This window comes from Hermetia illucens, chromosome 4 (genome assembly GCF_905115235.1).
Source record: "Hermetia illucens chromosome 4, iHerIll2.2.curated.20191125, whole genome shotgun sequence".
NCBI classification, from domain to species: Eukaryota; Metazoa; Arthropoda; class Insecta; order Diptera; family Stratiomyidae; genus Hermetia; species Hermetia illucens.
Window position 1 is genome coordinate 110,676,487 of NC_051852.1, and position 11,983 is coordinate 110,688,469.

Genomic DNA, 11,983 nt, shown 5'->3' on the forward strand with positions numbered 1-11,983 from the left:
CACACGATTGAACTATTATGCGTTAATTTTTAAATTTGCTAATAAAATAGATGGAAGCATTAACTATCCGACTTTGGCTATTATTATTCTATATTGTTGTAAGTAACTGGCCACCGGCAAGTGGATTGCCATTACTGGATTAACGTTAATTTATTTAATTTTTCAGACAAAATCCTTTTAGCTCAAGCTTGAAAATCAAGGAATGTTGATATTTTCCAGATTTTTTTCCGAGGTAAAATTATTCTGTTCACATAGAGGTCAAACGACAAACATCATTTCCTTCTAATACATACTTCAATACCAAGGTTTCTGCTAATTAAAAAAGTAAAATATTATTATACAAGGCCACATCTATACATCATATAATTGCTATTTGTGTTCTTCAAATTATTTAGTTAATATCAGATAATATATTTGACATCCCAGAAACATTTTGCCTTTGGATTATGATATTTTCCTTTATATCTGACAATGTCAATTCGATGTTTTCTTTCCAGACAGTCCCGACAACCTGCATTTCATGTATCCACTAATTCCACCATTTTCATTCAAATGTCACCGTTTTTACTCGTTAGTGCCTTATATGTTGCACTTTATTGGATTTATCTCAATTAAAACCTTGGGACCGTTTGTTAAACCGTGTTTCGTAGGAATGTGTTTACCTGAAATCATCACACGCTTTTCATCGCATATGAAATTTTCAAATGGGGCATTATCCCCATGTTTGGATTTCCATTCCTCAAAGACTTTTTAAACGGTGGCCGAGAATTCAAATGACATTTTCCTTGGTATTAATAGAAATGCAGTGTTTATGAAAATTTGAAAATGATGGAGGGTCAGCAAGCAGTTACCGTGGATAAAGTGATTGCCCAAAATATGCGAACAACGAATTACGAACAGTTTAAGAGTTTGGTGCGAATGCACCTGTCCTTTGAACTTGATTTGAATACTGACGAGTAAGATATTAGATACTGTGATGTAGAAGACAAGTTTATTAGTGATTTTAAAATTCTAGATTCGATTTACCTTGCCACGAAGTTATTTATTATGAGAAGGGCAAGGTGAAGAAATGGAATCGTTTGTCAAAGAAGATAAAGGGGTGCACGGCGGGCCCGAAAACAAATAGTCCACCTGATACAAACTCTGTTTTGTTGAATATGGAACTAGTTAGGCAACTGCGAACCTTGAAGGAGTTTCTTATGCGAGAAGAAAGTAAGTAGACATTTTCAAGTTTGAAATATTTATATTTTGATTGATCAGAATTGAATCATTCGAAACCTTACTGCCGCTGACTTTGGTTGGCGTTTTGTACAATACCAATTCTGAACTCTGCGAAGGATAGAAGAAAAAGAAGGTTGGCTAACTGTCAGTATCACATCTACAAAAGTCGATGAGGTTGTTTTTTTTTAACTCGGCGACCTTTTCTGCGCATTTTTTGTGTCATCGCATACAGTACATTTTCGAAGCTCAGGTATCCCAGGGGCATGTGCTACTATTTAGTATCTGGCTTAGAGGCTGTTTAACCATTTGATTCCGTTAGGAATGGGATTTCTCGGGGTTGAATTTAATTTCATAGGTGTCATATAAGAAAAATAATCTAGGAATCAAAATAAACCTGCACAATCAAGCCAACTTCATATACGAAGGTTTCATATTTTTATTTACATAATCTCCTTATTTTTTCAGCCCTCGGAGTTGGGGGTTTAAGAATAAACTCAAAGTCTTCCCTGCTTGACGTAAGAGACTACTGGAAGGTATAGAAATTTGTGGGCTAGCAACCTATAACTTTTGAAATTTGAAACTTTACTGCTACCGAAACTACAACAACTTCCTAGATAGGGACTGTCTTTACGGCTTTGGCTATCGAAAATTACTAATGATTAGTTTCTTGTCCCCAGAATGCTCACTTTCTCCAACCAAACGAGAATTCCAAAGATATAAGCTGGGCACTCTAGATAGTGCTCTTTTTCCTTTCGCGGCACCACGCTTTTGATTTCTGGAAAGCCAAGGGGCAAATTCGGCGTCGGAATGATACTGACAGCTACCGCAAAATACGCTGACTTGAAACGAAAGACGATTTCTGGCATTATCACCATTTCTGGCTATGCACCATGAGGGGACAGGACATCGTGATTGTGCTGGGTGCTCTGCTACATCTTTCTCGTACATGTGAAGCACGGTATTGTCGATGATAACAAGTTCCAATATCGTGCGAAACCCCGGGTAGTTCAGCATAGTGTGCACCGTGACAAAATTGAATTTGTTATTACCCTGGTCAGGGAAGTAGAAGCTGTTGCAGATAGCACTGATTTCAGAACCGCATCACGAAAGAACTTTCACCTGGTCGCAAACGTTTCGATGGTCCTTTGACGAACTTAGATGTCCTACTCCTCATTCACAATGAAATGAATGAATGAAACGAGCACTTAACCAAGTTTTTAGTTGTATCACATCCGCCTCTTGTATATGAAATAACGAGTCACCGTAACATGTGAATGTGTACTGCTCTCCAATCAGGACCAGGAGAGAAATCATCTTGGCCGTCATTTCATTTGAACGGAGTAAGAGCTATTCATCGCTTCGCTGCTCTTGCATCCTGGGAATCCGGAATCCGTTTCCTCCCGGAGGGAAGACGGGGATGACTGTTAACATTCCGAAAAAGGGCGTCCTTCTTGAGTGTGGCAATTAGAGGAGTATCTACATACTATATTCCCCACAGTCACAAAGATAATAGCTGAAATAATACTGGAACGCATCAAGAAACATCTGGGAGGCTTGATCGACAGAGGGTAGGCTGGTTTTAGTTCTGAATCCTCCTGCATTGATCACATCAACGCATCAACGCCAATCGATTTCGAGTAAGGTGTCGCCAGCGTGAACAGGGTGTATATTTGGAGCACTCTATTTAGCAGGGGCATTCTGGAGAAACTATGATAGTAGCTTTAGAGCTGAACAAAGCGACATATAATAGCGCAAAATGTCAGGTGGCTGCATTGTAGTAAAATCTCAGAGGAATTTGAGGTCCAAAGTTGAGTTCGTGAGGGGTTGCATCTTGTCATCGATATTAGTTCTTCTTGGTATCTTTGACTTTCTTCGTGCAGTTTTGTCCGGAGTACGTGAAGGGCTTCAATAGACAATAATATCTTTTCTTAAACACCTCGACATCGCTGATGACATCCGTTTGCTCTCTCACCGAGTCATTGATCTTGCCGAAATGGCTCTGGATTTAGAAATATAGGCAAGTAGAGTGAGGCTGAAAATAAACACCAACAAGACCAAGGTTCACAGTCTGCCGGAACATTGCAATCTTTCTGGAACGTGACGCAGAACAGTGGAGAAGGAGTGCAAGCATCTCGGGAAGTCCTGGAGGGAGCTGAGAAGCATTTCAGCCAACAATGAACGTTAGGGTGTGAATGGCAACCATATATTATCTTTTCCATGCGGTATTCAGTTAATAGATAATAAAAGTTCTACTTTACCCACATGTCCTTGTTTAAGTGATTTTACTCCTAATTTTTACTTGCAATGTTATGGAATTCTTTTTGATAGTACTCACTTGTCTTCGCTATTCCGTACATGAAAATCGTTATTCTCCATCAAGATTTGCATAAAAAGATAGCGCACTGGTTGAGCAATTTCAACCGCAAACTTAAATTGTTATAGCAGAAAAATAATCTAAGAAAGCGATGTTTTTAACGTAGACGATTTATTCAATTGGTTGCGACGCTTGCTGTTTGGCCAAGACTGTCCTGCTGAAAATCCTTTCATTTTCACGTAACCTTGCATGCAATTAATTTCGATTTTGCCAATGTTTCATGATGTCCTTTTAGTATATGATCGACAACAGGAACAGAAGTACGTTCAATGGGAGTCCACCGTCTATTGATATACTCTAACAAGGTCCTCAAAGCATCTAACGGTCATGGTAGTCTGTGCGCTTGAACAATTTGTCGCAGACAACAATTCAGTCAAAAATTTCAGAAAAAGAAACATATAATTTATGTTACCGTTCTCAAGACTGATTTCCTATATAGGCATGTTACACTGTCGTGTTACAAAGTAACGAAGAGACCATTTCCTGGCAAATACGAAAACAGAATCGCATTTTTATAAAAAAGTATAATTTAAATTATTTCTTTATTTCGGGTAATTAATTAACAAAAATTCGACCCTTTTTCTTTCAAGTTGAACAAAGTAAAATTGAAAATAAGGAATTATAATAGTTCAATAATTAAAACAAAATCTTATTAAAATCGGTTTACTGTCACTTTGTCTATATATCACACGCATACACTCAGGAGCGATTGAATCAATTGATTGATCTGCAGCCCTAAAAACATTTCGGCAGTATTTGTGTTGATGCTAAATTCTGTGGTTATTTCGGAAACTATTTTCCGTTCTTTTACGTCGGAGTTTCATCTAGTTATGTTTTTTTGCCTCGTCATACGTTTTTCGTAACTGCAGATTGTTAATGTCTCCTCCCCGTTCGGTTGATCAGATGTTCTTTTGGGTGCATACGGGACATCTTTTGAAGGATAGTTACCTCTCTGATTTTTCTGCTGATAAGTTCAAGGTCTTTGTTACATCGCAAAATAATCACGTTCGATGTGTTTAGTCGGTCTCTGGAGGAACTGCTTGAAGTGGTGACTAATATCGCTCTTGTCTTTGATGAATGAGGCTGAATGGATCACGGTTATTTTTCAGCAGGTCTTCAGGTCTTCTTCTCTTGAAATTGAATTTATAATTTGTTCAGTGTGCTTTTTAAGGTTTTGTGTGAAACAAAACCTTATTAGAATCGAGACGGTGTCTGTCTGTCACACCCGATTTATTCGGAAACCGCTAGACCGATTGTCGCGAAAACATGTGTGTATGTAGGTATGCTAACTTTGCGGGTAGTGCCTAAATCAAATATGGGTACGATCAATTTATATACGTGCATATATGTGTACAGTATTCAGTTTGTTTGTTTAGGGTGAGCGTAATATCTATGGCTGTAATATGTACGTATGTCTCTTTGGAAAAATATGAAGGGTTATGTTGGATTTGTAGCTATATACGGATAGAAAAATGTGCGTTGGAATATCTTACATAAAATGAACACAAAACCTTTATACCCGAAGCGCGAGCTTCGACCGTGCATACGAGTTGTGTGCCTGAATTTTGCAAAGCGCAGTGTCTAAGGAAGAAGAAAGTCATATCATTTTTCGAATGCAGCGGCCTCCATTCTGAGCTTCGATGTCGATGTTGCACATTCCGGTATCCTAAGTGAATTATCTCCATTGACAAGTTGCACCTATCAAAGCTGTTGGTGGCTCCGGAACTCATCAGCGAAGGATTGATGTCCCGCCCCCTTCGGGGTTCTTGCCCACTATAAAATCCACACTGATAAGCACCTCGCATGGCCCTTGCGCCCGTCTTTGTTAGTTGGCTATTTCCTTCTGTGTTCCTTTAGAATTTATGAGCGTAGAACCAAGCATTTATCAGATTGAAGCTCAGGCTCGAGTGTCCAGGAGAGAGTTGCTTTATATCCTTACGTAATCTGTGCTATGCAAATAACGTATTTATTTATAAATACTTCGCGTCAGTTCCTCCTATGAGTGCATTTGTATTTATCACTGTATTTTGTTTGTAATTAAAAGTAGGAAATGGTTTCATAACCGAAAGGCGACTTATCAAAAACGTTTATTTTTAAATTATTTGTTTCACATTTGCAGAAATTCCAGCTCCAGAAATATTGGGTTGGGGAAAAAAAAATGTCGTATTTTGTCAATTGATGGCGACACTTAAACATATCTTGTGTTGTACTTATCGCATCGGGTCATACTATACGGCGATTTGAAAACGACAATCTGTGCTACCAGTGTCTCTTTGACAGTGTTGTGATCGTACGTTTCAGTCTCAAGTTATAGTGCGTCAAAAATGGAGTCCACCAAGCAAGAAATTCGTCATATTTTACGTTTTTACTACCTGAGAGGTAAAAATGCAACGAAGGCGGCCGAACAAATTTGTGAAGTTTTTGGGCCCGATACTGTAACGATTCGCACAGCACAGCGTTGATCGATTTCGTTCTGGTGTAGTGGATGTTGAAGATACACCCCGTACTGATAGGCCAATCGTCGTAGAAGCCGATAAAATCGTCGAAATTATCCAAGTAGAGCGGCATGTGAGCATTCGCTCGATTGGCGAGGAACTGGGTATAGACCATAAAACCGTTTAGAACCTTCTGCAGAAGATTGGATTCCAAAAAAAGCCGGACGTTTGGGTGCCACACGAGTTGACGCAAATCTCTTGGACCGAATTAACGTCTGCGATGCACTGCTGAAACGTAACGAATTCGACCCATTTTCGAAGCGAATAGTGAGTAGTGATGAAAAGTGGATCATGTAGGGCAACATCAAGCGAAAAAGATCGTGGTCGAAGCGCGGCGAGCCGGCCCAAATCATCGCCAAGCCCGTATTGAGGGCCAGGAAGGTTTTGCTGTGTGTTTGGTGGGATTGGAAGGGAATCATCCATTATGAGCTGCTCAACTATGGCCAGACCCTCAATTCGGTCCTCTACTGTGAGCAACTCGATCGTTTGAAGCAGGCGATTGACCAGAAGCGGCCAGAATTGATCAATAGGAATGATGTTGTGTTCCACCAGGACAACGCTCGGCCTCACCCATCTTTGATGACCCGCCAGAGGCTACGGGACTTCGGATGGGACGTCCTATCGCAATCACTGTATAGTCCGGACCTGGCACCAAGTGATTACCATCTCTTCCAGTCCATGCAAAACGCTCTTGGTGCGCCTGTGTGCCTTCTAAATGGCAACAAGTTTGCGAACAAAACGGCGCATATTTGACTTAAATCGGATAATTCTAAGTATGTCAAATAAAGCGTCAAATTTCGATCACAAATGGGAATTTTTTTCCCCCAACTCAAACTCAAATTTGAAGGTATGATTCTTTATGAAATTAAGAAGGATATGAATGTTTGGGATATCATATTTTTAAGGGTTTTATTTTTTGCATAATTAGTGAAAAAAATTGTGAAAATTTAAATATTTTTTTTAACAGCTGCAAAATTTTTAATTTTGATTATTTTCGCCTGTATGGAAGTTCATATTTTTATTTAGTAATGCAAAATTAAAAACCCTTTTTGGTTTCAAACAAAAATCCTGAACGCAATTGGAGAACTCTTGTTACGCCCTTTAGCGGACTAATGCGGCGCAACTGACTTTTCGCTTGAATTATTCGAAAAAAAAAATTCTCAAAAGTTGTTCGAACTATGACTAATACAATGCCCCGATTTGATTGAATTCCAATTAATTTTGCGCACTAAGCCTTCTAATACGGTTTTCCCCTCAATTGACAGTCCTTGTTGAATCTAGAGATTTATTGGTGCTTTGATGTTTTGAGTGACTCCGTGTCAGGAACCCTCTCTTTTCGATTAGTTTCTTAAAATCGGTTTCTTTGTTTTCTACGGCTATATAATGAATGAAGTTTATTACCAAAGAAAGCTTTCTTTATATTGTACGCATTTTATTTTTTGCAAGCAAACAGTGCCTACTGCTGCTATTTTTACACTCTGCGCATGGTTTCTTGAGTAAAAAGCAATGTTACCTTGAAAATTGAACCTATTAATTTTCCGCAGATTAAAGTTTATCAGGTTTGGTCATTTGGATTTAACATTTCCTTGCTTTTATAGATATTGTGCAAGAAGGAATTTTTCGAAGAACTGGTGCTGTTTCACGGCAGAACGAGCTTCGTTTACAAATGAACCAAAAGAAAGAATTAAATTTATCGGAAGGTTTCACTGTGCATGATTGTGCGACTGTATATAAGGGCTGCCTTTCAGAACTTGCCGAACCTTTGCTGACTGATGCACATTACCCAGCGCATTGCCAAATTGCAGGTAAATATGATTAAATACTCGTATATATGTTGTATATTGAAATTTTATGCCGAAATAATTAAAGAAACAATTTTATTTTCTGCTAATGTTTCCGCTTTTATAATGAAACAGACTTATGCAATGCTGAAGAAAAGATTAATTCTCAAATCAAGGAAGAACACCTTTTGCGCTCGGTACAACTCTTAATGCTTCTTTTACCCGAAGAAAATCGAATTTTGTTTGAAGATATTATCGATATGTTGCATGAAACAACTAAATATGAAAGTACAAATAAGATGACCCCAGATAGCTTGGCAACGCTCTTCACGCCCCATCTTATTTGCCCGCGTAATCTACCAGCAGAAGCTTTGCACTATGTTTCGCAGAGTATGTCTAGTGTAATCAGCTATATGATTGTACAAGGATCCCATATTTTCGATATACCCCCTAAGCTTGCAACAGATATTCGCGCTTACTCCTTAGAGCAGAAACGAAAGAAAACAATGTCTCCGGAGCAACTGCTAGATGAGTCCACCTCAGATATATCGACTGTAAACACTGTTTACACCTTTGTGGATAGAGAAAAGACAGCTGAAGCGCATAACTCCAATCCTACAGATACGGCCCTTGCTCAGCTGTATGCTCACATACAATCTTTACCAGAATCTTCTAAAAAGCGAAAACTTATCAAGCAGTTTAATAAAGAAAATGGTCAAGGTCAGTTAGATTTTATATTATATTTTAGTACCAAAAAAGTAAGATTTCCTCTTTATTGATTTCTAGTTTTGGAAAAGTATGGTCTCGGATAGAGTCTTTCAAGAAAGCTTCCAAATAACCTTTTTTGTAGTGAATATTTCGTAAATTTGCATGTCAAGTTTTTCATTTTGTTAATTTGAGATATAATTGAAACATTCGCACTGCATTCAGGCACACCTCTACAATTCCTTATGCTCAATCGTATCAAACATGCTGGGTCGAGCCGAGGCGCCAAATCCATAGGTGACTCCATTAAAAAGCATATTTTCCACAGGAGCATCATGTCACGTACGCCAAAGAGTACATCAGCAACTTCGCAATGTGATGTAAGTATAGTAGAATAAAACCTCATAGAAAGGCATGTGGATGCTAATGTTTGAAATCATTTTCTTCATTAACATTGTAAATAACACATCATCATTTTTAATCATTTTCCAGACACCAAATAGCGTCATTTCTCTCCCTAAAGTGCGTGTGCTCTTTCAAAGTCCTAATCGCAAGCCCAATAATTTTGGTTCTAGTTTAGCGCTCAAAAAACATCCTTTACACAAATCCATATCGTCCACATCCTTACTAACTACTGCCAGTACACCCTCAAAACTCCTAAGAGTTGATTGGGATTCAAGAAAGAATTTAGCTCATTCGATGGGGGCAAGTAACAACCTAGAAAAACCTACTTCAGAAGAAAACGGAAAAAGTATAGAACTGTCGAGACAAGATAGTATGCTTCACAAAAGGCATTCCGATTCAAAGCATAATACAGGAATTGATAAATACCAAACCACTGCTGTAAGGAAACTCCTATTTAAATGTAAGTCGGAACCAGACATTGTTCATCTTTCCCGAAGAGGAAGATCCGAATGTCCGACTGTTTATGAAAATGGACTGAGAAAAAGTCTGAGTTTGAATGATTTGAAAGCTTGCTCTTCATGTGAAATGCTTCCCATGTCGAATACAACAAGTTTAGGCCTTAAAGGCAAAGTTTCAGACAGTAATGAGATTTACACACCTCCTCGTCACCCACATGATGTTTCTCATCATGTTTCTCATATGGAGACTGAAGATATTCACACCCCTGGAGGGTTGAATATTTACCGTAGTAAGGAACTCATCACTAGTACGCCCTCTTTACTGCTCGGACGAAGATCAATGTCGCCAATCACAAAGTCGACGCAAAGAATGCCCAAGTCTATGCAGGTAAGTCTTCCTTGGCCCTACTCTCTATCTTACTCATTCATTAACCCACCATCGGCATGCTCGAACCTCTGATAAACTAACCAATTTATTTTGCGCAACATTTTCTAGTTTCTTTTCGCAATTAATAAACTAAGAAGTTGCAAAGAGCAATTTATGCATACTAGAAAATGCTATTTCATCATTTTATCCTTTGAGAAAATTTTGGATAACGAATGATCATATTCTATTAAGGAATCCATAATGACACCGCGATCACGCAAACCTGTGATGTTGGCTACAACAGTTGGTCTCCTGGACCAGAATCAAGCTACGTACCAAGGGGACTTGTCGAGTTTCCGTGAACAGGATGAGGACTCCTTTTTGATTCAAAATGCATCTACACAAGTCGAGCACCCTGCTTTGTATCGATCATTTCACGAAAACGATTTACCGACTAATATAAATAACGAAAAAGTCGAACTCGAACCCGATTGCCACTCATTGACAGATACTTTCAGGTAAATAGCTAACATATTCAACTAATAGCCAGGAAAAAGTTCACCTTTTTATTGTTTCTAGGGAATATCTCCTCGGCCGCAGTGTCCTAACCACAAATCCAATCGATGCCTCATTTTCTAGCCATTCCGACGACTTTGGATCTACCCCCGATATCCGCGATCTAGATGAATCTGAAATGAGTGCGAGTCTTCTTTACTGTTTGAATGGCAACCAACCAGATAGTAGCCTTTCAGATTTTACTACAGATAACGAGTTAGAATCTAACTCATTACGGATAATTGAAGGAGGTCGTAAAGATGGCTTCAGTAGAAAGCGATTGGCATGTTCCGAAGAATCATTGAATGAGAAGGAGAATATATATATGAATGGAATTCGAAGTGAACAAACTAAAAAAGTTTTAGTATTAGAAAAAAATCCTAATGAGACATCATTGTAATTGGAAATCGGATCATTCTGAACGAATTCCTTGTATATGAAACACACTTGATAGTTCGTTTGAAAAGAAAGGTGGCTAATGCCGTGAAAATTAATCTTACGAATTTTTCACTGGCTTCTGTGATTTTAATTTCATTTTAGAAATTGTATTTCTTGAACAAAGAAATCGTATGTCGACAGCTTGCGAATGTCTAGGGTACTAGAAGTGCGTTTCATAAACAGGGTTTCTAGTCTTCATAGTTAAGATGTGTACGAAATTTTAATATTATAATGTTAACGTTATAAAATAATAGAACGGATAAGTTTTTATTGGAGTTTGCTCGTCGTCATGGGTTTTTTTTTTAAAGATTGTATTCTTCTTAATTTATTTTTTTACCTTCAACCATTAACCCGTTGATATTGATCAGTCCTCCAAATCAAATTTGAGACATTTGTACACAATTCTCCCTTCAAATCCTTTGACAAGATGAGGTTCTCTTGTTTAGTAGCCTGGTTTTGGTAATAATGACAGGAGAAATATAAGTATAATTAGTGTTATTTGAGGGAGTATATGTACCACTCAATCATGGTAGGGATTTTCTTTACAGTAGAAGCAGAGTGCTTTAAGCAAAACGTTGATCTTAGGAAGTATTCTTCAAATTTGTGTTTTATATTTATTTAAGAACTTGACATTTGTGGATCCCAAGAAGATTATACCCGGCAGGCCAAATTAGTAAGAAAAAGCGGGACAAAAAGGAATCATTCGGTTGCAGGCCGAGTCAAGATTGCAGTTGCTACGCTTAGTAGCTTCCATTCATAACAATGTAACTCTCCAGTCGTATGTAAGCAGACATCGTAGCGGGTGAAGCAGCGCTGTGTGGTAATATTCTTTAATTAATTTCAAGCAGCTATTGGAAAGGATTATCACAGTGCTAGACAGTTCGGTCTGCATCGAGAGAAAGATAAAACCAAGTTCTGATTTAAATTTATTAAATATATATTATAGCCTACGAAGAGTTTTACCTGGTTCGTCAAAAAGTACCCTACATAATAAGTAATGATGGATTGGGGTATCAATTTATTGGGAAGAGAAATATCAATGATTATTATGCTATCGTGATGAAAGGTGAAAGTAGACATACAAACGATTGCTACTTTTGCATTTGAACAAGTTAAGGTTTGATATTACATCATTATAAGCAATAGGAAAGCCACAACTGGAAAAACTATTGAAATAAAAAACG

General features: G+C 38.1%; 1 protein-coding gene across 1 annotated transcript; it reads left to right on the forward strand.

The window, feature by feature from the left end:
* Positions 1-73: 73 nt before the first annotated feature.
* Positions 74-11,086, forward strand: LOC119656287 (rho GTPase-activating protein 19-like). The gene is made up of 9 exons (XM_038062718.1): positions 74-232; positions 498-956; positions 1,016-1,212; positions 7,689-7,895; positions 8,007-8,591; positions 8,802-8,956; positions 9,069-9,827; positions 10,059-10,324; positions 10,386-11,086. The coding sequence occupies exons 2-9, from the start codon at positions 826-828 to the stop codon at positions 10,759-10,761; spliced, it is 2,676 nt and encodes an 891-aa protein (XP_037918646.1). The 5' UTR covers positions 74-232; positions 498-825; the 3' UTR covers positions 10,762-11,086.
* Positions 11,087-11,983: the final 897 nt, after the last annotated feature.

Bases quoted from the DNA above. Each gene is read 5' to 3' on its own strand.
- LOC119656287 (XM_038062718.1), top strand. From the start codon at position 826: ATGATGGAGGGTCAGCAAGCAGTTACCGTGGATAAAGTGATTGCCCAA. The intron at 7,896-8,006 runs GTAAATATGATT...ATAATGAAACAG, and splicing joins AGCGCATTGCCAAATTGCAG to ACTTATGCAATGCTGAAGAA. The intron at 10,325-10,385 runs GTAAATAGCTAA...TATTGTTTCTAG, and splicing joins TCATTGACAGATACTTTCAG to GGAATATCTCCTCGGCCGCA.